This window comes from Budorcas taxicolor, chromosome 9 (assembly GCF_023091745.1).
Source record: "Budorcas taxicolor isolate Tak-1 chromosome 9, Takin1.1, whole genome shotgun sequence".
NCBI lineage: Eukaryota > Metazoa > Chordata > Mammalia > Artiodactyla > Bovidae > Budorcas > Budorcas taxicolor.
Genome location: NC_068918.1, coordinates 6,196,505 through 6,223,210, shown reverse-complemented (window position 1 = coordinate 6,223,210; position 26,706 = coordinate 6,196,505). Strand labels below are relative to the sequence as shown.

General features: G+C 40.2%; 1 protein-coding gene across 1 annotated transcript in view; it reads left to right on the top strand.

Moving 5' to 3' along the window:
* Positions 1–26,373, top strand: part of COL12A1 (collagen type XII alpha 1 chain) — a 126,473-nt gene extending 100,100 nt beyond the window's left edge. Inside the window, exons 52-66 of the mRNA XM_052646016.1 lie at positions 1,697–1,846; positions 3,736–3,813; positions 5,158–5,244; positions 6,666–6,719; positions 7,795–7,890; positions 9,141–9,194; positions 9,537–9,590; positions 13,725–13,778; positions 15,425–15,496; positions 19,693–19,728; positions 19,837–19,903; positions 21,001–21,189; positions 22,136–22,204; positions 22,974–23,144; positions 25,329–26,373. Coding sequence (XP_052501976.1) covers positions 1,697–1,846; positions 3,736–3,813; positions 5,158–5,244; positions 6,666–6,719; positions 7,795–7,890; positions 9,141–9,194; positions 9,537–9,590; positions 13,725–13,778; positions 15,425–15,496; positions 19,693–19,728; positions 19,837–19,903; positions 21,001–21,189; positions 22,136–22,204; positions 22,974–23,144; positions 25,329–25,504 — 1,407 coding nt within the window. The 3' untranslated portion in view covers positions 25,505–26,373. The remainder of the gene's footprint in view (positions 1–1,696; positions 1,847–3,735; positions 3,814–5,157; positions 5,245–6,665; positions 6,720–7,794; positions 7,891–9,140; positions 9,195–9,536; positions 9,591–13,724; positions 13,779–15,424; positions 15,497–19,692; positions 19,729–19,836; positions 19,904–21,000; positions 21,190–22,135; positions 22,205–22,973; positions 23,145–25,328) is intronic.
* The last annotated feature ends 333 nt before the right edge of the window (positions 26,374–26,706 follow it).

The window sequence follows — 26,706 nt, the reverse complement described above, 5'->3', positions numbered from 1 at the left end:
ATAAAGCCAAAGATTGCCTGCAGCCATTCTTTACATTATTGAAATATAGATGTTTTATTATTTATCTGTACTAATAGATTTCTTAAGATTCAGAATATCTTCAATATCCAACAACAATAAATCAACATAACTTTGCTTTCTTATGAGGAAATTGAATCTTGAATTTGATTTCCAGAGCTGGTCCTTTATAACAGATACGACCTAGCTCTTTCCTGTATTAGGTGTCTACATGGTGTATAAGATCTTTTTGGCAAGGACTGTTGTTGTTGTTCAGTTGCCCAGTCATGTCTGACTCTTTGCAACCCCATGGACTGCAGCGTGCCAGGCCTCCCTGTCCCTTTATCATCTCCTGAAGTTTCCCAAGATCATGTCCATCGCATTGATGATGCCATCCAGCCATCTCATCTGATGCCCTCTTCTCCTTCTGCCCTCAATCTTTCTCAGCATCAGAGACTTTTCCAATGAGTTGGCAGGGATTCTGGACTAAGAAATTAAAAACTGGATTTAGCAAAATCACTGGAAGACATTGGAGGCTCCTTTGTTCTGAGTATAACAATTTATTAATGATTTATTAACTTGTAATAGTTCACTTTCTATAATTTATTTTTTAATAGTTATTATAAAATATTGACTATGTTCCCCACTTTGTATAGTATATATTTGTAGCTTATTTTATACAAACTGCTATGTACCTCTTAATCCCCTACCGTTTTGCCCCCCTGCCCTGCCACAGGTAACCACAAGTTTGTTCTCTGTATCTGTCAGTCTTTTTTTTTTTTTGAAAAGCTCTCTATAGTTTAAAGAGTCTTCTCATCTACTATATTATCTCTGGCCATCTCAGGAAGAATACATAGTGGGGAAAATAAGAAATTATACTGATGTATAATAGCGGGAGGAAACTGAGACTCAGAGAGGTTAAGTAGTTCATTTAATTTGATGTTGTTAAATTAAATGGCATTGACACTGCAGCCTGGTTCTTGAATTTTTAGTCCAAGGTTCTTGATTTGGGATGAGAATAGCTTTCAGTTCAGTCGCTCAGTTGTGTCTGACTCTTTGTGACTCCATGGACTGCAGCATGCTAGGCCTCCCTGTCCATCACCAGCTCCCAGAGTTTATTTAAACTTATGTCCATTAGTGATGCCATCCAACCATCTCATCCTCTGTCATCCCCTTCTCCTTCCACCTTCAATCTTTCCCAGCATCAGGGTCTTTTCAAATGAGTCAGTTCTTCACATCAGGTAGCCAAAGTCTTGGGAGTTTTAGCTTCAGCATCAGTCCTTCCAATGAATATTCAGGACTGATTTCCTATAGGATGGACTGGTTGGATCTCCTTGCAGTCCAAGGGACTTGCAAGAGTCTTCTCCAACTTCACAGTTCAAAAGCATCAATTCTTCGGTGCTCAGCTCTCTTTATTGTTCAACTCTCATATCCATACATGGCTACTGGAAAAACCATAGCCATGACTAGACGGACCTTTGTTGGCAAAGTAATGCTTTTAAATAAGCTTTGCTAAAAAGCTTTGCTTTTTGATAAGCTGTCTAGGTTGGTCATAGCTATTCTTCCAAGGAGCATACATCTTTTAATTTCATAAATAGCTTTAAGTACACATTTTTTTAACATGTGATCTGATATATGTAGAAGTCAGCCATATGGTTCTGGGTAGAAATTTTGTAATGGAAACGAATGATCTTTTTAGGTTCATATCGTAGTGACCCCGAAAAGTGTTAAGATTTACATCGACTGCTATGAGATTGTAGAGAAGGATATCAAGGAAGCTGGAAATATCACCACTGATGGTTATGAAATTCTTGGAAAACTGCTTAAAGGGGAGAGGAAGTCAGCCACAGTAAGTAACACAGTTTTATTTTTCTTGGTACCTTGTACAAAGATAGAGATGACATTTTTCAAAGTAATTGGTACTTTTTCTTTTCCCTCGATGATGTTTTTAATTGTTTTGTATCTTGGTTAGATTGAAACACTGGGCTACACTGAGGTAATACGCTACTGACAAAACATGATAATGTGCTTTACTGCTAGAAGCAAATTAAGATGTCAGGGCACCAGAGAACATCATCTAGTTGACTTGAAACTGAATCAAACTGGAGAGCACAGCACAAATGGTTGCCAGGAGAATCAGTGAAATGTAAACGAATTCATTTTCTTGCTCTTCAAAAGTAGGGACTGTTGACACAGCTTTGTGCATTCAGGACATTTTGCATTTGTGGACTCTGGCAGTGACCGTCACAGAGCTATGCTCCCTCACAGAGGGGTCAGGCCAGCCGCCTCACAACTGTCATTGGCTTAAGTTGGAGGCGGGGGCTTGGCAACCCTTTTGCAATGCTGTTTAGTAATAAACTGTTAAAACCTGAGGTTTTCACTGCACCAGGCTAAGTTCATAATAAATGTTGATTAATAATAACATTGTTCTGAAAGCAAGACTACTATTTTTGGCTTCTATTGTTTTTTGAGATAATTTTACTTGTTTATTTCTGGCTGTGCTTGGTCCTCATTGCTATTAGGCTTTTCCCTTGTTGTGACAATTGGGGGCTACTTTCTGCTTGTGGCGTCTGGCTTCTCATCGCCGCGGCTCCTCTTGCGGTAGAGCACGGGCTCTGGGGCCTGTGCTGCTCTAGTTGCATCACGTGGGCTCAGAGACTGTGACTCCCAGGCTCTCGAGCACAGGCTCGATAGTTGCTGTTCGTGGGGTTAGTTGCTACATGGAATGTGGGATCTTCCCAGATCAGGGATTGAACCTGCGTCTCCTGCATTGGCAGATGGATTCTTTACTGCTGAGCCACCAGAGAAGCCCTTCTATTATGTTTTAAAATTGCTTTTACTGAGCTTAGCTTTCTTTCATGGACAGAATTTTCTTCTCTATTCAGAAATGAAAATTTTAACCCTCAATGTAAAACTTGAACTTGCAAACACTCTTAGCTTTCACCATGTAAAGTTGAAGTTAAGTTGCTCAGTCGTGTCCAACTCTTTGTGACCTCATGGACTGTAGCCTACCAGGCTCCTCCAGGTTGCAGACAGATGCTTTACCCTCAGAGCCATGAGGGAAGAACTAGTTAGTACAAATAATATAATTGCAATTAAAATCATTTATTGAATATTGGGTTTAATATTTAAATAGAATAAGTTTATAAAAGAAAGAATGACTATATCTAAGTGACCTTTTCTTTTTTGTCCAAAGAATTCTGTTTTTTAAGTGTAGAAAGATAGAAAATATATGTATATTGAAATAGTTAAGCTGAAGGTAAACATGAAATTATTAGCTAACCCCTAGGTAAGAATTTATAAGAAGCAGAGCATCAATTTAAGAATAAGTGAGGAATCTTTTAAAATGTTACTTTTTTTTTTAACAGAGGTAGACTCTTAAAAGTTGATTTAAATGTGTGTAGTCTTCAAATTAAAATTCTGAATTAAACGCACTCATCATTTTTAAGGATATAAAGAAATCAATGTTCTCTTAAAAAAAAAAACCTCAATGAGACACTTCATTTTAGCCAAGGAAATGAATCAGAAGTGGGATTATCACATATGCATTTTGCTTTACTGTCCCTTTCTCTGAGGCATAGGTTTTTTTGTTCTTAGGAGGTAAGGATCACATTGCTTTCATTGCCTGGACCCTCTAGAGAGTCTGCGTGAGAAGTTAGCAGAGGTTAAAATGTGGACATGTTAATATGAAATGTTTTTCACGCATCTCTAGCTCATGTTACTGTTGCTTGTTTACAGTTCCAAATCCAGAATTTTGATATTGTCTGCAGTCCGGTGTGGACCAGTAGAGACAGATGCTGTGATATTCCCTCCAGAGTAAGTGAAACCGAATGGAATTTGTCATGGTTTTATGAGTCTTCGAGGAATAAGAGATGTGGATGAGGATGGCCTGGGAGAGGAAGTAGCCCTCAGCAGCTGCATGTTCAGGGTGGAGCCAGGGACACACATGGTGTGCGTGCTCATTAACGACCGCAGCTCAGGCTGGGGACCCCCCCCCCCCCCCCCCAAAAGCCAAGAATGTAGCGGACTGCATCTGGAAATTCTCCCAAACAGCCAAAGTGGTTAGGCATAGTCAGAAAAGTCCTGCTTTAATCAGCATGTCTGACAAACCCATTTACTGCAGAGTCCTCCTATTGCTTGTAAATGCCAGCATTTTACAATAAATGCTTATTAAGTCCTTTACAGGATCAGCCATCACACCTCTCTGGATGTCTAAGTAGAAATGCTCTGCTCGAGTGATGGCCTTCCCCCATATTATCTGTGTAGGTGCTGATGGTTACAAAGTTGAATGCTGAAGATGGATTTGAAGTTCTAGGCCAACAGTGAGATGCACACACCCACAAAATAAGTGTGCATTATTTCCTCAACAAATACTTACTGAACACCTGTTATAAGCCAGGCACTATCCTGTGTGCTGGAGTTACAGCAGTGAAAAGGAATACTCTAGTGAAAGGCAGAGGAAGAGGAGGAGTTAATAAGGAGGTATATACCATGTTATCGAGTGAAAAGTCATAGAAAACAAACCAGGGTACAAGGACAGGTAGCCAGGTGAGCACCCTCAGCCCTCAGGGATAAGGTGAGATTTAAGCAGAGACCTGAGTGAAGTGAGGGGGCAAGCAATGTGGATAGTGGAGAAAGAGCATCCCAACCAGAGGTGACTGTAAGTGTAAAGGCCCTGAGGCCACAAGGTGCCCTGAACGTCGGAGAAGCAAGAAGTGGATGAGAGGGGCTGGGGCAGAGTGAAGGAGAGGGGAGGTGGTGGGCAGTGGAGGGGCAAGGTGGTGGGGTGCTGTTCTGCAGACCGTGTAAGGCCGGTAGGCTGTGGAAGGGATTTTAAATGTTATTCTGAATGAAATGGGCATCCATATCTGAAACACTCAGCATTTCTCTAATACCAGACTAGAGAGAATTGGATTAAATTACCAGCGGCCCTGATGATGGTTTTGTAAACATATCTTATGTGAGATTTCCTAAAGCAAAACTTTTAAAGACGTAAAGGGGCATAGCAAGATTGGGCATAAGACTTTGTAATCATAATTAAAAATTATTCCTTTAAGTTGGGAAATAGATTTCCTTGTGTGTATAAGATAAGTGGGTGTGGCAGATAAGAGGCTATGTTTACTTTCAATTCAGAGATAAATATTCTTTTCCAAATTTCAGAGAGATGAAGCAAAATGCCCAGCTCTTCCGAACGCTTGCACATGTACACAGGACAGCGTTGGACCTCCGGGACCCCCCGGCCCTGCAGTAAGGAGACTGAAATAGTCCTTCTAGTACTTCCAGTTAAATCTTTGGCATAATCATCCTTTGGTCAGCGTGTTGCGCATAAAATGCTTCTAGCCACTGGTGTGTTGTTGGACAGAACAAGATGAATTTCAGACCATTTTCACAGCACATCTTGAGATCTGAACTGGAGTAAATCCAGAATAAAATCTGAAAGCATTTGAACACATTTCTCTACTCACATGAGAATGAATGATATGGGCTAGCATTCAAGAGCTTTTCAAGACATGCATTTGGGTTTCTCTCTTTAATTACATGATTTTGAAAATTCCTTACATCTCCTGAAAGCTTCTTGTACCTATGTTATGGAGCAATGATTGAGAAGCTGACCTAAAAAGACTTTAGAGCCTAGGATATGTGTGTGTTATTAGCAAGCATATCATAGAATAACATATAGAGGATAATTATGTATGTGATGATATCATAAACTCTGGGTGAAAGTATTGGGGTTAGGAATAACCTGAGTGAGAAGACTGACCAGGTCTTTCCATGGGGGGAGGGAAGACCAATAAAATGCAATGCAAAACACTGAAGAGTACAGTGTTAGATCTTGTTGATCAATTACATGTGACCCAGGCTGGTTTTTCAGAATGAAAGTGGTACCACTAAGCTTTATTGACCTCTTTTACGAACATGGGTTAAGTAACATAGAAACAGCTTAAAGAGCCTCAGAATACCAGATTTTACTATACATGATTGTTAACAAATAATATAAATTGATTTTAGGTTAATTATAAACCAGCTCCTCATATATGGAATCAAAATATATCTGGAATTAACATCATTTATTTTCTTTAATTAATAGTGACTTACCTGATTTATATTTATAATCATAAAATTAGACCTTGGATGTGACTTCGATGTTTTTGAGAAGTAGGAATTTTTTTCCTAATTCTAAGATAATGTTGTTGGATATCAATATCATGTTTATTTCCTCTTTGTTCAGTGAACAGGTCTCTGAATTCTTGTTACTAAATTACATGTTCTGAGATTCTGAGAGAGTCTTCTTATTGCATATTATTTTCCCTGAAGAATATACTCATATAATTCCAAAATAGATTTTTTTCCCTTAGAAATGCTTAAATATTGTATTTAAAGTAATGCTTTTTTTTTTTTAGTAAACCTCAAATTTTCAAATCAACTTCAAAATTTGCTAACAATTAAGGGAAGATCAGCATATAAAAATGAAATCCTTAAGAAGGTTTTGAAATTCTCCTTTCCCACACATTTGTATGATAGAAAGTATTTACTTCCATATTTCATAAACAGCTGTAGAAGTATTGGTTGTCTGGAGTATGCGCTGCTTCTTAAAGCAATTTTTATGTATCAGCTTCTTCCTCATTTCCTATGTTTACCCTAAAATGTGCTCTTACCATGTATTTTAGGGAGGACCTGGTGCTAAAGGTCCGAGAGGTGAAAGAGGTGTCAGTGGGGCAGTTGTAAGTATATTTTAGAGTTCATTTACGTTTTCACTTATATGTTGAAGTCTCTTTATTCAAATTTCCGCTCACAGGGTAATGTGCCCTTGAACAAGCTGATTCAAGTTTAGTGAGCCTTAGGCAATATAATGATCTCTGTCTTGCCTCAGGATATCAGAACGGTAGATTAGATTAGTCAGATAAAGGAATGTGCAGGGAATGTCACTGAAGTGGGAATTGCCCATGGGAGACCTCTAGAAGCACCTAAGGGCTCTGCTCTCATATGGGGGAGCAGAGGGGGGGTCCTGGCCATCAGCTGGAAGACCCCCTTCAAGGAGCAGAGTCCCACTAGAGGGAGCTGGGGAGGGTTCCTCTCTCTCAGAGAAAGAGCCAAGCCCGCGACATCTGCCTTCGCTGGGGGTCACTGGCCTCTTCTACCGGTTCAAAACTGTCTCCGTAAGACAACTCCAGCATCTTGGGGGGATGTATTATGAAGGTGATGTATAGTTTTTGTCATACCATCATTAAGCTAACTCAGGAAAGTGAGGCTGGGGTGCTGACCCAGGTCTGTCTAACTCCAGGTTTGTCCTTTTCTACCTGGACACCCTGCAAAGAAGCTCCTGCATAGAGTGAACATATCTGTTCTTTCCTTGCCTGATGTAGACATATGTTAGTCCCAGAAATCAGTCCAAGTCTAAGAGGCATCAGGACCAGCTTAAAAGAAATCAAATCTAGTGAATCTCGAGGTTTGATCTCTGAGTGAATCTAGGACTATAGATATATGAATATATTTGATGTATTTTACTTTTTAAGAAACCTGTTCCCATGTGAAAATAGGTTGGGAAATTTAAGTGCTCTTGTGAATTTATTGTACTTTCCAGTTCTTTTAGTGAGTAGTCAAAGGAAGAAAGGGATGACATTAACAAATACTTTTATATTGGGTTGGCCAAAAGCTTCGTTTGGGTTTTCTGGTCAACCCAATAGATGGGGCGATTTCTAAAACGTTTGCAGATTCTGATTGGTATCTTAGAGCTGTGAAGACAGCCCTGGAAGGGTAGTCTATGACTCTGTGCTTGTTTCTCTGTTCTGTATGTAGGGCCCCCCCGGTCCTCGTGGAGATACAGGTCCTCCTGGGCCCCAGGGTCCTCCAGGCCCTCAGGGACCCAATGGCTTGTCTATTCCCGGTGAACAAGTAAGCACAAAGGCTTTCTGTATGAAATGAGGATGGTGGATTAATGCTGAATTTAACTGGAACATTTTCTACTCTATTTTGCCAAATTCAAGTGTTTTTTCAGAAAACTCAACAAGTTTAGTCATTGAGATGACTTCCTGTGACTGTAATTTCAGATATGTAAATAGCATATGTAATAATACGTAACTATGTAGGAAAAATGGTTGCTACTTCTTTGACCTTTAAAAATTATTTTAATAAGTAATGCAAATATCCTTTAATATCCTGAAAGCTTTGAAATGGCTTTGAGTCTGTGGCAGGCCCTAAGGTTCTGTCTGATATTTATGACTTATTTATCTAGGTCATTACTTCAATAAAAATTTGTTTTATTCCAAATGCCAATCTGAACTTAGGAGAAGTGTCTTACCCTTTAAGGCTGGTGTTTCATTTAACTACTTTTTTCTATACTTTAAGATAAAACAAATACAGCATATGAATAAGAATCCAGATAATTACATAGTTTTAAATTTAAGTCTAAACTCCCTTTAAAGAAAAGTCTTTTTTGGCATTTAGAGAAAAAATAATCTATATCAGATATAGCTAGAAATGAAACATTTGAAGGAACTGGATTTTTCTTTTCACTCAAAAGGGTTGAATGCAGGACTTCCCTGGGGGTCTAGTGGTTAAGACTGAGAGCTTCACTGCAGGGGGCACAGGTTCAATCTCTGGTCAGGGAACTAAGACCCTGTGTACCTCTCAGTGCAGCTGTGAAAAAGGAACAGGATTGAATGCATCTACTTTCAGCTTCATACATCCACAGGGGAGTTTGGAGAGTTTTATTTCTATTTATTTTCTTATTACTACTATTAAATTATCAGCTTTAATTCAGATTTGCCTATTAACAAGTGTCTTCTAGCATGTTATACAGAACAAAATTATGTTACATTTCATTGACTCTCCATTACAGTTAGCACCAAATTAAATATGTTAAATAATAAAAATAGTTTCCCCTTCAACTTGGGTTCTTTTAAAAAAGGCATATTATCCCATGATTATATAAAATGATCCCGTAACACGATAAATGGAAATTATAACAGCATTTGTAGTTTAAAAAGTGAGCGTCAGTCCCCAAAATAATTTATTCATCTCCCTTCACAAATATGCTTCATTGGATTTATGAAGTGATAGAGATTTCAGGAATGACTCACGTCTTCCCTTTTCACTTAATTTCTGTAAAATGCTGAGACCTGTTTTCCCACTGCTTGCTTCAGGGTCGCCAGGGAATGAAGGGCGATGCTGGAGAGCCAGGACTTCCAGGCCGGACTGTGAGTTGTTCTTCACCTTGCCTTTTCTTGACTTGTCAAGTGTTCTTTGCAAAGTTGCCCTTGTAGTGCCTCAGAAGGTGAACCAAGGTTAAGCCGCAGAGCAGAAGCCTGGCCATTTTCCATTCCGTCGCCTGGTCTGAGGCTTCAGACTGGGGCTGTGCAGTCAGGTCTGGGCTTGTTGACTGAGCTAGCGTCTCACTCTCAGGCTGGCTCTGCGCTCGGTACTGAGTTTCTGTTCCTTCTCAGAGTCCCCTGACTTTTCTTCCAGGGAAAGGACACAAATTCCTTTCCTCACACAAGAAGTTCATTACAGTGTTTTCTTGCTTGTTTCCTTTCGTGTAGGGAACTCCAGGATTGCCTGGCCCACCAGGACCAATGGGCCCTCCAGGAGACAGAGTAAGTTTTCTTGTGTGGCTTCTAACAACGTTGGACATGATTATTGCCTATTAATTAACCGCCCCCCATCCCAAAGTTCAGTTGGTGTGGCTGGAAATACAGAGTTCACATATCTCATAGGAGGCAGAAGAGCTAGTATCAGTGGACCAACTGACACCAGGGCAATCTCAAGGTCTATGAAACAAAATGGTGGGACTTTAAATGAGTCGTTAGAATTTTGGAAATTTTAAAAAATTCAGCATGCTCTGAAAACCAACAACTTTTGGTTCATTGGAAAGAGATTCAAGAATCCTAGAAAACTGCATTAAATCTGAAAATTAAAAATTTTTTATGAGGCATCTTTTATGTAACTCTAAAAATAGTCTTGATTCCCGTGGCACTTTGTATGTGGTCAGGGACATCTTTTCTATGCCTTTAGAACTCAGATACCATCTGCAGGCCTCTGTGATGGATAGCAACTGGAACTTAGTAGGAATTTTGCTTATTTATGGCAGATCTCAGGTCTGTTGTTGAGTAATGAGGAAATCAGTGCAGGAGACCCAGTTTTTTCTAGGACAAGTAGGTGAGAAGCACAGTGAGTTCTGTGCTCTGTTTAATGTTACAGAAACATTTGGTTTCATAGGAGACCACAGATGCTTTAATAGAAGGTTTTAGAGCTGCTCAGAACCAAGGCACTAATGACTTCAGCACCTTCTGGTTTAGACAGCAGTCTGAGTGTTGTCTGTATTCTGACTAATCAAGTCAAAACAGAAGACTAGCAGCAGGCTCTGAGAGGGCCAGGGCTATAATAGTTGTCACTTAACGCATTGATTTGTTAACCTTAACACCTCTAAGACACCATGGGGCAGAAGAATTGGGTCAATCAGATGGAGTAAAGTTATGCCCAGATAATACCAAATGTTGGATGATTTGCCAATGAAATTTATTTGTTCCAATGCCTACTCTTGAATTTATGAGAAAATGAGGTCAAAGAGAAAACTGTTCTCTGGGAACCTGGGACCCGCTGGTACTTATACATATTTTCTGACTCTTTTGAGACTGGCACTCTAGTTTTATTTGAATTCTTGTCTTATAATAAAGGACCACAATGATATTGCAAGGGTGACCAGTCGGTATATGCAATTAGTCAACAAAACCAAAAATATGAGTCAGGAAGTAATAACGGATATTGAATATAGTTCAATGTCCTATGATAAACCATGATAAGAAAGAATGTGAGAAAGAATATACATGTATAACTGAGTCACCATGCTGTATAACAGAAATTAAATACAACATTATAGATCAAATATACTCCAATTAAAAAAAAAAAACAGAAGGAATGATGGGCTGCCTCCCTTGCCACCGCTACTGCAGAGGCCATGTTGGGTTGGCACGTGCTTCAGCATGGGTTCCATGCAGACTTGCTGGGTGGTCAGTGCCCACCCCATCAACACTCTCCTTCTGAGCTGGTGGTCAGGCAGCCATCCCCACCATCACTGCTTCCCTGAAAAGTGAAGGGGTGGGAAGGACTGTTTTTCACTCTCACATTTTAATCTGTGAATCCAGCTTTGTGGTGAGGCAACCCAGGACCCTCATGTTGAGAGTGAGGAAAGTTTTCAGGAAATTATTTATCTTTTTTCCATCACAGCCTTGTACCTACAACTATTTCCTGTCACTAATGCTGAGAGTAGGAGTCACAGCTGATGGAACATAAACGGTTTTGGAAAGTTAGACTTTGGGTGCAGGCATCTCAGCCAAAAGAGAAAGAAAGAGAGACAGAGAGAGGAAGGAAGGAATGAAGAAAGAAAGGAAGGAAGGAAGAAACTTGAACCCTGTGGTGGGAGAGAAGAGAATAAAAGCTCAGGAGAGCACGCCCAAGACCATGGTGATGAAGGAAGATGTCCTACCAAGATGGAGTTGGTAGAAGCAAGAGGTTTGGGTTGCCTTCAGCACAGATCGATTTTCAAATGAGCCACAGTTTTGGGGATGTTAGAAAGTAGCAAGACAAGTACATGTTCAGGCAAGTCATACACGTGCATCTGTGAAAGCGACCACAGGTCCTTTTGGCCACCCTCCTATGGAGGGAAGCAGCAATAACTGCTGCAGCTTTGAAAATGGAAAGTAAAAAAAATAAAATTTGCAGCACAAAGTTCTGCAGATGGCTCAGTGGTAGCCCTTCTGAGGTCACCAGAATAGAATCCGCCTCATCCCAATTTAGGTATATGTTACTTCTAAGAGAAAATGGCTGGTTAGACCTAACTATCTGCTCATGAATGAGTGGATAAAGAAGGTGTGATATTTTTATATATGAATATATGTTTAATATATATAATAGAATATTATTCTGTCTTAAAAGAAGAGGGACATGCTATCATCTCCCAAAACGTGGATAAACCTTGAACCTGGAGGACATACCACCTGAAATAAGCAAAGCACAGAAAGAGAAATACTGCATGATCTCAGTTATGTATGAAATTTCAAAAAAGCTGAACTCCTGGAAGCAGGTGGCTGCCAGGGGCTGAAAAAGGGAGAAATGGGGAGATATTAGGCAAAGGATACAGAGTTTCAGTTATGCCAGATAAGTTCTGGAGATCTAATATACATTATGATGACTATAGTTAATACTATATTGTGTACTTGAAATTTGCTAATAGAGTGTATCTTAAATAGTCTCACCACATAAAAAATGATAGCTCTGTGAGGTGATAGATGTGTTACTTTGTGGTAATCAATACACAATGTCTACATGTATCAAAACATCACGTGTATACCATAAATATATATGATTTTGTCAATTATAGCTCAGTAGAGCAAGGAAAAAAGAGAAAATGGTTGATCAGGAAATTCTTAGGATGACTGAAGGAGGATTATTCATAGACATGATACTTACCTTAAAAAATGAAAGCAAAAGAGTGTTTTCTACAGTGGTTGGAGGACATTTAGATGACATTCAACTGTCCAAACTATACTCAGAGCATTTTTGCTTCTTAAGTGGCTCCCAGGAGTGGTGTTGATGTTACATCAGATGAACTTAGAGTCTGTTTTTTGTTAAGCAGGCCTAGATCTTCCAGAAAACAGTCTGAAATGTTTATCTCTATAAGTTTCTGAATTTTTTTGAAGGGACAGACTATTTCTAATGCAATTTTAAAGAAATAATTTAAACTTCCTCTTTTGTAAAATCAATGGCAGTGTGGATACTTAATGCACGCAGTGATCCAAATGTTCTTGACTTTTTGCTAGGATCCAAGAATATGCATAAAATTATCACTTATTCTCAAAGGAGGCAAAATTTTCCTTTGACAGAGGAATGCAGCAACCATAAAAAACTGCCTGACTCAGAAATCCTCGGCTGGATTTCAGAGGTCTGCACTTGGGATGAATACTAAGCGGGCAGCGAGTGACTCATTCCAGGCAGAGGTCGTCTGGCACTGTGCAAGCTGCACCGAGATGCCCACTACTCCTGGGTAGATCTCTCCTCTCAGCCCGATCTGGTATGGGTCTAGCCTGTATGTGAGATGAGGAGAGATGGACCACTAAACAATTAAGTGAGGATTGAGGATTTCCTTTCTTTTTGAGTGGTGGAGTTAAGGTGGTTTTGCCTCTTTCTTGGAGAGGAGGAGAGAAATCACCCAGGAGTGAAGCAACAGTGGTCCTGTTCTGGCTGTCTGGAAACAAGGAAGGGAGTTTTCTAACCAGGTGGTTGGCCTCTCCTGCATCTTCTCTGACGTCATCTGGTTTCTTCAGCAACATTCCCTTCATCCTATTTTGATCCTTCCCAGGCCAGTTTGTGGACATTGACTTTTCAGGAGAAAGGGCTAGTCTTCCTGTAGGTTTCTTTATACTCTTATAAAAGAAAAGTTAGTGTCTTCATAATAGGAAACTGCCTTCTTTGGAGAAGACAAGTTTGATTCTTAAAATGATTTTATTTGTAACCCTATAAATGACTGAGTTTAGAACTGAATTATTCAGTAAAAGGCATAACTTAAATGGAAAGCATTTTTTTTTTTTTTTGCATATTTGTCTTTGTATTGAAAAGTTACCTGCAGTTGGGTTAAATCCCTCACCTGTCACTTTTATCATCCTGTTTAGTTTCTTTCCATTTTGCTTGGTCATTATTTCACTAATCCACACTTAATTTCATTTTTACAATAGGGCTTTACTGGAAAAGATGGAGCAATGGGACCCAGGGGTCCTCCTGGACCACCGGTAAGAATGGAATGCGTGACACTCATCTCTCTGTCCTGACCCCCTACTCCCACTTGCTAGGAAAACACTCAGTAACCTGACCTTTGAGCCATGTTCCATTTGTGCTGTGGACCACACTGTTGAGGGACCTGCTTGTTTTTATTCTCCTAAATCAAAATCGGCTAGAGAAAACAGATGTGTTAAAATAGAGAGTCTTTCTGTTTAATCAAGTTATACTTGAAAAACAGAAAAATATCCCTAACTGGTTAGTGCCCTAGTTCCTTCCATGTGTAGTGTACATTAAGTGGTGGGGTTTATGATCCTGCTGGTCATTTCCTCTTCTAGAATTATAAGAGGCTGTAGCTTATGATATTTGAATTTTAAGGATATTAATTGCTGAACAGCTTTAAGTCATTCAGAGGATGTAATTCTTTACTGAATAGGTTTTCTAATTAAGATCTTTGGGAAAAATACTGAAGCCAGTGACTCTGAAAGAAGTATCTGTATACTTGCATCCAGGTGAGATTGCAATTACATTGTTGGAGGTAATGGATGCTCTTCATGGCTTCTGGCTGGATATGAATGATTTATGTTTAATATATATGTTCTCAAGTAGAGTTGAAAATGTATAGTAAACTTTCGCTTAAAGTATTACTACAGAGATTAAAATTTATATGATTGATGAATAGAAGATTGTTTTACAGAAATCTGATGATTCCATTTTAAGGAAATTTTAGCTTTAGAAGATAATGTATCGTCTAGCAATATTATCCCATAGACGGAGGAGTCTGGTAGGCTGCAGTCCATGAGGTCGCTAAGAGTTGGACATGACTGAGCAACTTCACTTTCACTTTCCACTTTCATGCACTGAAGAAGGAAATGGCAACCCACTCCAGTGTTCTTGCCTGGAGAATCCCAGGGACGGGGGAGCCTGGTGGGCTGCCGTCTATGGGGTCGCACAGAGTTGGACACAATTGAAGTGACTTAGCAGCAGCAGCAGCAGCAGCAGCAATATTATAAACATTTTACTAAAATATGTGTGAAAGTCGCTCAGTCGTGTATGACTCTTTGCCACCCCACAGACTAAACTATGGCTAAAGTTTCTTGAAGATGTGCTAAAAGGGAGAAATTCTTATGGTTTTGATGGGGTTGAGGGTGCTGATATGATAGAAGAGAAGTACGCTTTATTCGAATGCACCAAAGAAAAAGTGAGTTTCTAGGCTGAGCTACAACTTCCTGGAGATAAGGGGAGCTCCACCACATGGTGCTCAGATACCTTCTCAATTTCTTCCCCAAACAAAGTTTTCACTCCTGTCTTTTGATGTGTTTTCTATTTTGATAACAGCAATAAATGAAAAGAAATTGCTTTCTGTAAATTCATTTAGTAGCCAATTTACTAGGATCTCAGTCTGTGAATGGTGAAACTGATTAAAAACAGTATATGTATATATATTTTCAAATGGTCTCAAGTGTATTTTTCAACTATACACTCCATAAAGACTGAACAGGAACTTTTGGTATTTTTTTCCTCCATGTTATCTTAAATTTAATTTTAGTCTTCCTTAATATGCTGAAAGCTTTCAAAACCCGCCATGCTTTGTTAGTTTACTTTACATGGGACTCCTCTTTCATGGTAACCTTTTGTTTGCTCTGCCTGTGTGTTTCAGGGAAGTCCAGGCTCTCCAGGAGTCACAGGACCAAGTGGGAAACCAGGAAAGCCCGGAGATCACGGCCGACCAGTAAGTGGATGGCTTGCATGCCTAGTCATTCCACTGTGAGTGATGAAGAGACTGCAAAACTGTGGCATATTTATGTTATCTCTGCTGTAATACGTTTGAAGCATTTGTTGAAACTATGCTAAACCCATGGATTTAACTTGGTACTAGTTCTAAAATTTTCTCTCCAAGTTATAACATTCTGGGATGAAAATTGTGGTCATAGGGTTTCTTTAAAAGGAGAATGGGATTATGAGCCAAGACACATATTTCTGCACTGTATAAACACTCAGAGCTGGGTCAGCAGAATCATCCTTTTTATTTAGGAGCGGTATGCAGCTTAAGACAGAAAAACACATGATGGTCCACGGCGCCCCTGTGGATGCTCTGCAAGTTAACCCTTTGTGAGCGTTCTGTGGCTATGCCACCCGCTCTTTCCTCTTCTGTGGAGGATGCTAGAGCCTTAGCCCCAGAATGAAAAGGATTTATCTAATCCATTGTCTTACTTTTTTACACTGCACTGCTCCAACTCATATCCAGTTTAACTTTCTTTTTATCAGATGTTTTGGTTAAAATAATAATTGAGCTGGTATAATGCATATCTTCCACTTTCAAATTTGTAACTCCAAAACTGAATGCTTCCCAGGTGGCGCTAGTGGTAAAGAGTCTGCCTGTCAATGCAAGAGATAGGAGTTTGATCCCTGGGTCAGGAAGATCCCCTAGAGTAGGAAATGGTAATCCCCTCCAGTTTTCTTGCCTAGAAAATTCCGTGGACAGAGGAGCCTGGTGGGCTACAGTCCATGGGGTCACAAAGAGTCAGGCATGACAGAGCGACTGAGCACATATTTGTAATGACTTTTGGGCTCCATATTCTTCCTTACAAGCTCTTCCCTATTTATGTCTATGAAGAATAAATTTATTTTAAGCAGTTTTTTTCTGAGTAGAATTCTGAAATATAAAAATTTATTTCGAAGATCATGAAGTCCAATATTAGTAATAACACACCTATCAGAGCTGTTCTCTGAATGGAACTTTACTCTTAAGTATTGTCCAAGTTAAAAAAAAAAAGTATAAACCCAAGTTAAAATAAAAAAGTTTAATGTCAAACTAATTTAGGGTAGATCTTTATGTGACATGGCATGCTTTCTACATTTACATAAAATTAAACAAGCAGCGTAAAGATGAAAGGCCTCCTGATATGCCTCATACAGTGTGTATACTCTAGCACATGACCATATTACTCTCTTTTCGTTAATGAATCATCGCGGAAACTTCACACGAGTGGTTAAAAGTACACGGAACTTTTCAACCCATTCAGAATTCTGTTTCTTTTTATGATGACAAAAATAGAGTCTAACATAAGAATATCACTGATGTAATTGATGGCTGCAGCTAGAAACCTGAAAGAAATTTCTACTTGCTTTACTTGAAATGAGATCCCAAGATACTGGCAATAAAGATGAGTTCTAAATCATATATGCTAGACCAATCTCAGAGAGGCAGTAAATTAAAAACAAAACAAAACAACAAATGGGAACAGAGTAGCAGTTAATGCAAAAAAGAGTCCCTGAAATTTATAAAAGGCTCCAAGCTAAATAATGTTTCCATGAGAGTCCAGTACTTTTGGTAAAGGGAGAGTCAAGCTCCAGTTTTTCTTATAACTACAATTTGGTGACATTTATCTGGACGTTATCCACCCCATTTTCCTCCTTTCAGTTCAGTTCAGTTCAGTCTCTCAGTCGTGTCCGATTCTTTGCAGCCCCATGAATCACAGCATGCCAGGCCTCCCTGTCCATCACCAACTCCCGGAGTTCACTCAGACTCAGGTCCGTCGAGTCCGTGATGCCATCCAGCCATCTCATCCTCGGTCGTCCCATTCTCCTCCTGCCCCCAATCCCTCCCAGCATCAGTCTTTTCCAATGAGAACTCTTCGCATGAGGTGGCCAAAGTACTGGAGTTTCACCTTTAGCATCATTCCTTCCAAGGAAATCCCAGGGCTGATCTCCTTCAGAATGGACTGGTTGGATCTCCTTGCAGTCCAAGAGACTCTCAAGAGTCTTCTCCAACACTGCAGTTCAAAAGCATCAATTCTTCGGCGCTCAGCTTTCTTCACAGTCCAACTCTCACATCCATACATGACTACTGGAAAAACCATAGCCTTGACTAGATGGACCTTAGTCGGCAAAGTAATGTCTCTGCTTTTGAATATACTATCTAGGTTGGTCATAACTTTTCTTCCAAAGAGTAAGCGTCTTTTAATTTCATGGCTGTAATCACCATCTGCAGTGATTTTGGAGCCCCCCAAAATAAAGTCTGACACTGTTTCTACTGTTTCCCCATCTATTTCCCATGAAGTGATGGGACCGGATGCCATGATCTTCGTTTTCTGAATGTTGAGCTTTAGGCCTTTTTCACTCTCCACTTTCACTTTCATCAAGAGGCTAAAGTGGTAAATTGCCTCTCCTTTTCTTCTCTCTTCTATTTACGTTTAGTTTCTAAAACCAAAGCTAGCAGTTGCATGTATAAAGGTCTTAGCAGGGAACTTAGCTCAGTCACTGTTAGCTTGTCATTAGTGCTTGTATGCAGAGTTGTCTTCCTGTTAACATATAAAACCTGATGTTGTATAGTGGATGTTTCCAAGAACTGCTGATGGAATATTTTTATTCATTTACTCAACACCCTTTGGTTTGGTGCCTAACTGTGCTAGCTGGCATTCTAGGGTCTGGATAAAACCATAAACAGGGCGAAGTCCTTGCCCTCATGGAGAACCTAGTGGGAGATACAGACCAAAACCGTAAATACATAATATAGTTTCTGGTGGTGATGAATGATATGAAGAAAAGAGACACAGAGTAAGGTTTAGGGGCTCATTATGGTGGTGTGAACGGGCTATTTCAGATGCAGCTGTCAGCGAGCCTGTCCAAGCAGGTGCAGCGAGGCTGGAGCATCTGTGGGAACATTACTCCAGGTGTGGGGAAAGATGAACAAAGGCTGAGGGAGGGTGAGTGTGGCATGTGGATGGAACAGCAGAGAGATCCGAGCACCTGAAGCGAAGGAAGTGAGGAGAGGCGAGGTCAGGCAGCTGGGCAGAGGCCATCATGTGGTCTACCCAGACCACACTTATTCTAAGTGTGATAAGAAGCCCTTGGAGCCAAGAATGACTTGGGCCGATTTTCCTCTTAAAAGTAACACTCTGGCTTCTCTGTGGAGAACAGACTCGAAAGGGGCAAAAGTGGGAGAAAGGAAGACCAGTTGGATGGATGTTGAGGAGTTGAGGCAAAAGTCTTGGAGACGGTAAGATGCAGTTTGGGATGTTATCTGAACATTAGATTTGTCAGTGGTGTGGGTATTCCTTTCAGGGGGTAGCCTGGAGATATACAGAAAGACAAAAACTTCTTGCACTAGAAGGAAGACTTTTTCCAAGATGCTCTCGTGGCCAGTGAGAGGCCTGACAGGATGGGAAAGGGGGTAGCAGAGGATGAGGTGGTTGGATGGCGTCACTGACTCAATGGACGTGAATTTGAGCAGCCTCCGGGAGATACTGAGGGACAGGGAAGCCTGGTGTTTGCAGTCCACAGGGCCACAGAGACTTGGACACAACTTAGCAACTGAACAACAACAACAAATTCTGTAGCTGTGTTTGGATGTGGGACCACCATTTGGATTAAGTTCTTTAATAAGTGAGGCATATAGCCCTTTCATATTCAATGCACAAAATCACTGGAAGAAGTTAGAGACGCCGTTTAGTTAGGGGACTGATGGACGGTCTTACTATTACAAGGTCTTCTGGGTTCTTACTAGAACTGAACCAAGATTAACCTACAATAGCCAGTTGAGCTCCCCAGCCATACTGACATGATAAAAGGGTAGAACGGTAGCAAGGGCAATGTGACATGTATTTCAGTTCCAGATCTCTATTGTGAATGGGCATCATAAAATGAAGATTCAATACATAACTTCTAAACGTGATCATAAAATTCACATCTCAGCACTATTTTGGAGGACACGTGCTTCTGAGAGAGGGAGAGAGAGAGAGACAGGGAGACAGATTAGATTCCTTTTTACAGACAAACAAAATGCGAGTAACTTCAGTGTGAACATGATGTGTGATTTTGCTAATTTGTTAGAAAATAGACCTTGCTGTCTTTCATCATGTCCATTCATAAGTCATTTGAGACCGTGTTTGTCAGTTTGTAATATCTGAAATTCCTATATTTCAGGGTCCATCAGGATTGAAAGGAGAGAAAGGCGATAGAGTATGTATTTCTTAAAATTTGACTTACAAGTTTACTTTGTGTGTTAAACGTTGAACTCTGGAACTATGAGAATAATATGCTGACCGACTTGCTGCTTTACTTCACTAGGGAGACATTGCTTCCCAGAACATGATGCGAGCAGTCGCAAGACAAGTCTGTGAACAGCTGATAAGCGGTAAAATTTCTCTTCCTTTGAATATATGAGTGTTTAAGTTAATTGCAGGAAAATGCAGAGTATTTTCTAAGATACATACTTTCTAAGATAAATGTTTCTATTTCATTTTCACAACCTCTTTTTTTATACATTGTCAGTTTTGTATCCTGTTAGATAAAGCTGATGATATTTTAATGATTGTCGTCAAGATAAAACAGTAACCCAAGGTAAAATAATAGCCAGTTATCTTTATATTCAGTCTGATACAAAATCACATTTTAAAAGGGCCTTTCAGTTTCAGTATTAGTGTTTTTTATTGGGTTTCCATTGAAGCAGCAATCATTGCATCTTTTAAGTTATGACGTTTGAGTTTTGCTAACTCTTAAGGAAGGAGGACCATGGAGATTAATTTGATCCTGAAAAGTCCACGTTGATGGGGAACTTTTTATTGCCTCCTTTTGATTCATGGGCTCTTTCTCCTTATTCCATGAAATTTATTAAGTGATAAGGCCTAGTGCCTGCAAACTGAGTGTGACCTCCAACTCAAGGCCCCCCTTTTCAGAAGTTTTAGGCCAGCTGTCTCCCAGGGTGGTTCCAAGGAGCCCCTGCTTCAGAGTCACCGATGCTGCGTGTGAGAAATGAGTTCCTTGCTCACCCTAAATCTGGTGAATCACTCTTTGGAGATGAGACCCAGAAATTTGTAGTGTTTGAAGTATCTCACAGGTGACTCCAGCTTACACTAAAGCCTGATTATCACTGCTGTAGGCACACACACACAAATGCTGTCATTTATTAATTTTAAAAAAGGTTCTCTTTAGAGTGACATCATCGGGCAAAACCTTGGGGCTTCATATCAGAACCACGTTAAACTTTCACAAGTCTTTTATGTTTAGAGTAATGCTGATGGCTTACTAGACAGTATTTGGTGTTCTTATCAGGGATCATTTTGTCTGGGATGACTGCAGTGTTTTATTTTAGGGTTGGGATTCTAATTAAAATGTTTGCTGGAGGGGGCAGGAACAGAGATGAATGTCACTAAACACTAAGAGAAATCTGTTTCATGTCCTCATCCCCTCCTTTCTGGGTTTCTGACTAATAAGTCTTATTTTAATTTTTAGGTCAGATGAATAGATTCAATCAGATGCTGAACCAGATTCCAAACGATTACCACTCAAGTCGCAACCAGCCAGGCCCTCCAGGCCCCCCAGGCCCCCCCGGCAGTGCAGGAGCCAGAGGAGAACCAGGACCTGGGGGGCGGCCGGGCTTCCCAGGCACACCAGGGATGCAGGGGCCCCCGGGGGAACGAGGTAGGTATTCTCCGCTGCTGCCTAGGCATCAAGGAAGGAATCTGGAAGTGTAGAAGCTGGATCGAAAAGCACGTGGAAGGCTGAGCTTGGCAAACGACGCTGGTCTTGTTTGGACAGCCCCAGAAGAGCCATGCATCCCTGAACCTGTTTTTCTTTCTAGGCAGCTGCAGGCTATAGAGATGCTTATCTTAGAACACAGGAAGATTTTGTCAGGAGATCTTGGTCAAGACAATGCCATTTTCTGATTGTTGTTGTTAGCGAGCAAAATTGTTTCTTGGCAAAGGGAATCAGGCACTAAAACCTTATTAATTGTTTTGACTGGCAAGAGCCGGGCAGCAACTGAATGTAAGCAGCCTTAGGATTTTAAATCCAAATTCTTATGGTTCCTTTACTCAGGGTCTGGAACTGGTCTTATGTGTTTATTTGGCTTTAATTTCATGGTAGATAAGTGTAATTGAAGGAAAAGAAGAAAAACAAGATTATCTGATTCCAGGTGGTTCAGCATGCTGGGGACTGACTTTGTGAAAGTAGTGGTTAACATTTTGGGGAAAACCTAGATGCTTCTATAATTCTGATGGTTTAGATTCCATCCTCATAGGGTTACTGAAGCTAAGGTAACTTTGAGATGTCTTCAGTGGGTTCTAATTCTTTATTCAAGATTTCTGTTCTTAATTACTGTTTCTAAAATAATATATTCGACGTGTTTGTTTTCATCAAATTATTTTTCCCCTGACTTGTAGCCAGATTTGTTTCTTGGCCATGAATCTGGAATTACACAAATGTCTAGAAAGAATTTTGGCTTAAAAAGTGGACTTCTGTGAAAAATTGGGTTCTGCTTTTACTAAGGGAAATGAATTACTTGAATCAAGTATTATCGGTTCCGATGTAAACTACATTTTTCCCAGATAATTTTCCCTCTGTGTTTTACAATTTTGTCCTTGCTTAGGTTTGCCAGGAGAGAAAGGTGAAAGGGGTATTGGATCTCCAGGACCTCGAGGGCTGCCTGGCCCCCCAGGTAGGTTTTGCTGGTACATCAGACAAGAGAATATGTAAGTACTGAGAGAGCACACAGCCCTCCTCAGAGGCACAAACTCATCCTGTGAACTGCAGGCAGGCTGATCATCATGGTATATATTTGAGCAAGAAGTTCCTCTTGATCCTGCTCATTTTTATGTTTTGTTAAAAAAAAAGTTTCAGCACATTCTATTTAAGATTTACTCTTAACTTTAATATATGAGGGTCTGAGTTTTAGTGACAGAGGGATGCTGTTTTCTTTTTATGGGATTCCTATTTTTTTTTTTTCCCTACATGTTTTGTTTGGCTTCACAGCTGTTAAGGATGGTGTCATTTCCTGTTCCTTCCGCTGTTCTTCAAGATGCTAAATAGACTAAGAGACTATTGCTAATGGACTGAGGAAATATATCCTCATTAGAAATCCTGGTACATCCCAATATTTCATTCACAGGCTTTTTATTGATGTTGTTCTATGCATTTTGTTTACTAGATTGAGAATAAATTGTTCTTTTTCACTATAAGGTCCATGAGACCCTTGCAACCATGGTCAGCCCTGGAGGTTAAATCTTTACATTTGTGTTAACCATGAGTAAGTATCAGTAGCTTCAGAAATAACATTGGTTCATACTGGTGATTTCTAAGGAAATATTTTCGTACAATATGCAAGAGAATCAGCTGGTCTTGAAGTAGTGGAGGTGCCAAAGTATTGCTGACCGCCTTAGGAGATGCATTTAACAAGAGGGGCAATATTTATTTTAAACCCACAATAGGCCCACAAGGAGAATCGAGAACGGGTCCGCCAGGGTCCACAGGTTCCAGAGGTCCTCCAGGTCCCCCTGGTCGTCCTGGAAACTCAGGTATCCGAGGCCCTCCAGGTCCTCCTGGATACTGTGACTCATCCCAGTGTGCCAGCATCCCATACAACGGACAAGGTTATCCAGGTATGTTGTTGCCATTATAGGGACCCAAATTCAACTGAATTTAAAAAACCTGTATGGAAATAAAGTTCCCTAGGATTGAAGGAAAGTTGACTTGAGGATTTCTTGAAGATAGCAACTCTTTCAGTTGTGTGTTTTGATTATGTAGTAATAGTCTCTCTCAAAAGAATCAATGTTAATTTTAATGACATTATTTCACCGATAGGAGTTGAATAATTATTTTCTCCTTCTTTCATACTTTTGCATTTATCAAATCACAACATAACTTCTCTGTTTCTCCTGATAGTTCAAAGAATGTTATTGATTTTTTTTTTTGCCTAAAGGTTGGGAACAGGGATTTGTTGAGTACAACTGTAGAATGCTAAGAAGATAAATAAAATTTGTTTTGGGAATCTAATGTGTAGGCAGACTATTTGATAACATAGTGGAGGCAACTGAAAATATTTCACTATTTCACTTTGTCCATGGAATTAGTATTTTATAAACTCTGGGAACTAATTTTTCAAGAGTTGGTCATGAAATTCTAATATTTGACAATTTGACAATTACTGGAGGCAGAAGTCTCTTAAGCCTGAATTTGGGGAATATGGGGACAGAGGCAATATGCTGATCTAGAAATTAAAAAATTAATGCTGTGGGCAGTGGTCAGCAGTGCCCTTTTTCATCAGTGCACCCTCAAGCATCTTGCAAGTTTTACAAATGATACTGCTGTTTGATATGGTTGGCTCCTAGCAAGTAGTGCATGAGTAGTTGAATATCTAAATATCTATATATCTATATATTTATGTGCATCCTTACATATGACCAAAAATAATCATGACTCTTAAATTTCTTATGCAAACCATTCACAAAATTGCAATTTCATTCTTTATAAAAGAAATTTGAATTACCTCTGCCTTCTGGTATGTATGAGTAACTTGAAATATATGGATATATACATATATAATTTAACCATTACATACTTAAATGAATGTGTATAGATATTTTTTTTTTGCATAGTAATTCAACTTTTAAAAACTATCATCTTTGACCTGTTTCAGGTTCCGGCTAACAAATTTTCTAAGTCGCCAGTGCTGCTTACAGTTTGAATACATGAAAATCCTGTTTCTGAGATGTTTGCGCACGTGCTTATTAGAAAATGAGTCTGTATGGAAATCTCACCACAGATCTGGTTAACGAACCGGGTGGACATCATAAAGGAGGGTGGAGACTCTTTATACTAACTTGAATGAGACAAAAGCAGTGATGTTAGTTTATAAGCCTGATGCATTTCAGTAATAATGTAGAAAAATATTATTTAAAAAAAAGTTCAAACACAGCTCATGAGGCACCTCGGTTGTGAAAGAGGTGCATAATAAAACTACTAACCGCGGACATGATGCCATTTTGGGAAAAACAATTAACCTGGTTAAAGAGAAGTACCTTATGTAAATAATAAACTAATTATGGCTTGTAAATGATTTGTATGTGATACTGTCCACTAAAATCACTTAACAATTCTACAATCAGCTTCTGCCTGCCGCTTGCTCTCTGCCGGAATAACATCGAATTAGAATCTCCTCATCTCTTGCTTGTTAGCGATGTCTGATTACCTTATGTACATGTATTCTCATTTGGGTTTTTGTAATCGCCCTTTTCAAACCAAAATTTTAGAATCCCTTTTTTTCTTCCTGTTTCGCTGTCGTCACGGGTGGTCCTCACCCACCAGTTGTAACTCAGGCTGTGGGCCAGACAGCCACAGAAAACGTCATGTACTGTATATTACTTGGTGATAATTGATTTTCACCTCCAGAGTTCAGTTTTAAGGAGCTAATATAACTTCCCCATCACCTCCTCATCTTTCCCAGTGGTTCTCTGAACTGAGGAATTCGAAGTCATGAAGTTACTTGGGGATGCAAAAAAAATCCTACCTAGGTTGGTCGACAGTTTTCTTTGGCACAGTCGCTGACCCTCCCCAGGTGTTTGTGCAATGATTGTATTTACTGCTGGACCTCTGAAGGTTACAAACAAGTGCCATTTCAGATCACCCAGTTCTCTGCAAATGGAAGGAATCAGAACGTTGTAATTTCTCTGCTTTTCTAGTCATGAGATTAAGACTGTAGTCCCCTCGGGTGATGGTTTAGCTTTTGGTGTGTGTGTATTCCTTCCAAATCATGCCGTACGTAACTGTAATGTTGAATCGGACAGAGCCCTACGTGCCAGAGGGCGGGGCCTACTTGCCCGAGCGCGAGCCCTTCATCGTGCCGGTGGAGCCCGAGCGGACAGCGGACGAGTACGAGGACTACGGCGCCGACGAGCCCGCAGGCGAGCATCCTCCCCACGCGCGCTGGCGGCGCGCCCTGCCCCACCGCCCCCGGCAGTGACCCCGACCCCGCGCGCTTGCGCAGCGCGGCCGGGCTGCGGGGAGGTGTTCGGATTCCCATTTACAGGTCAGACGGAGCAGTGGACGTCTTACCTGCCACGTTTCTTCCGGCGTTGCTTCATCGGAGAGTACCCTTTCTGACTGTTAGCGAACCTTGTTCCTGCAGGAAGCCTAGCTCGCTGCCCGCGCAGTCTGTAGAAGTCTTTTGCCTTTGCCCTTGAAGTTGCTTGCAAGATCCTTTGTTCACAAAAGCTGCGGGGAGAGAACCTGCCCTGTGCCTTAATTAGGTAGCTCAGCAGGCAGCCTCAGTGAAACTCTTAAGCAGTTAAGTCCTGGAACCCAGAGCGACAGTGTATTTCGAGAGGGCAGTTTATCTTTTCCAATACTTACCTGCAATTCAGTTACACCCCCATCCAAGCAGTTTCCCTCGTAAAACCAAAAAAGAGGGAAAAGTCACTCCATTGCAACTGTTTATCTTCCTCTTCTACTCTCTGTCATACATTAGGGCATAGAATGCTCTTATACATCTCTTTTGAAAAACCACAAACCTTAAGCCATGTAGCTGAAGTTATTGTATCAACTGGATACAGTTCCATATTGCCTTAAACCTCCTTGTTTTAGACACGCTAACATTTATGCTAAATTGCAGATTATTCTGCAGAGATGGAATTGCATGTTTGTGTTGTATATTTAGTATGAACTTTTTTTTTCCAGAACATAATGTTAGTTATCGAAAGCAGTTGGAAAATGTTTGCAAGACTATGAACATAGAATTGCTGCTTTTATATTTTAACTGCAGATTGTGAATTTCACTGCCTTATATTATTTATTTCTGAAACAAAAGAGGCATTTTTCAATAAAACTACTGAAAATTTGACATGGTATGTTTTTTCTTTAATGTCCTTTGGGACTATTCAGGCCGTTGTTACAACAAACGAGTTCATATCCTTGGATACGGTTACAAAGCTTGTTACTATTAAATTATGGTAAATAATGTTAGATTTTTAATGATATGGTGAAGTCATAGAAAGTAGTGAGAGAGCCTTTAAAGGCCCAGCAGATTTCAAAGGCTTTATTAGGAATGTAGAGGATATGTGGGTTGGTGGAAAAACAACCAAGTATCCTAGGAGACCCCGAGCAACCAAACAAGCTTTAACAAGTCACATGATTCCACGTGCACTTACTCACTCTGCTATACCATAC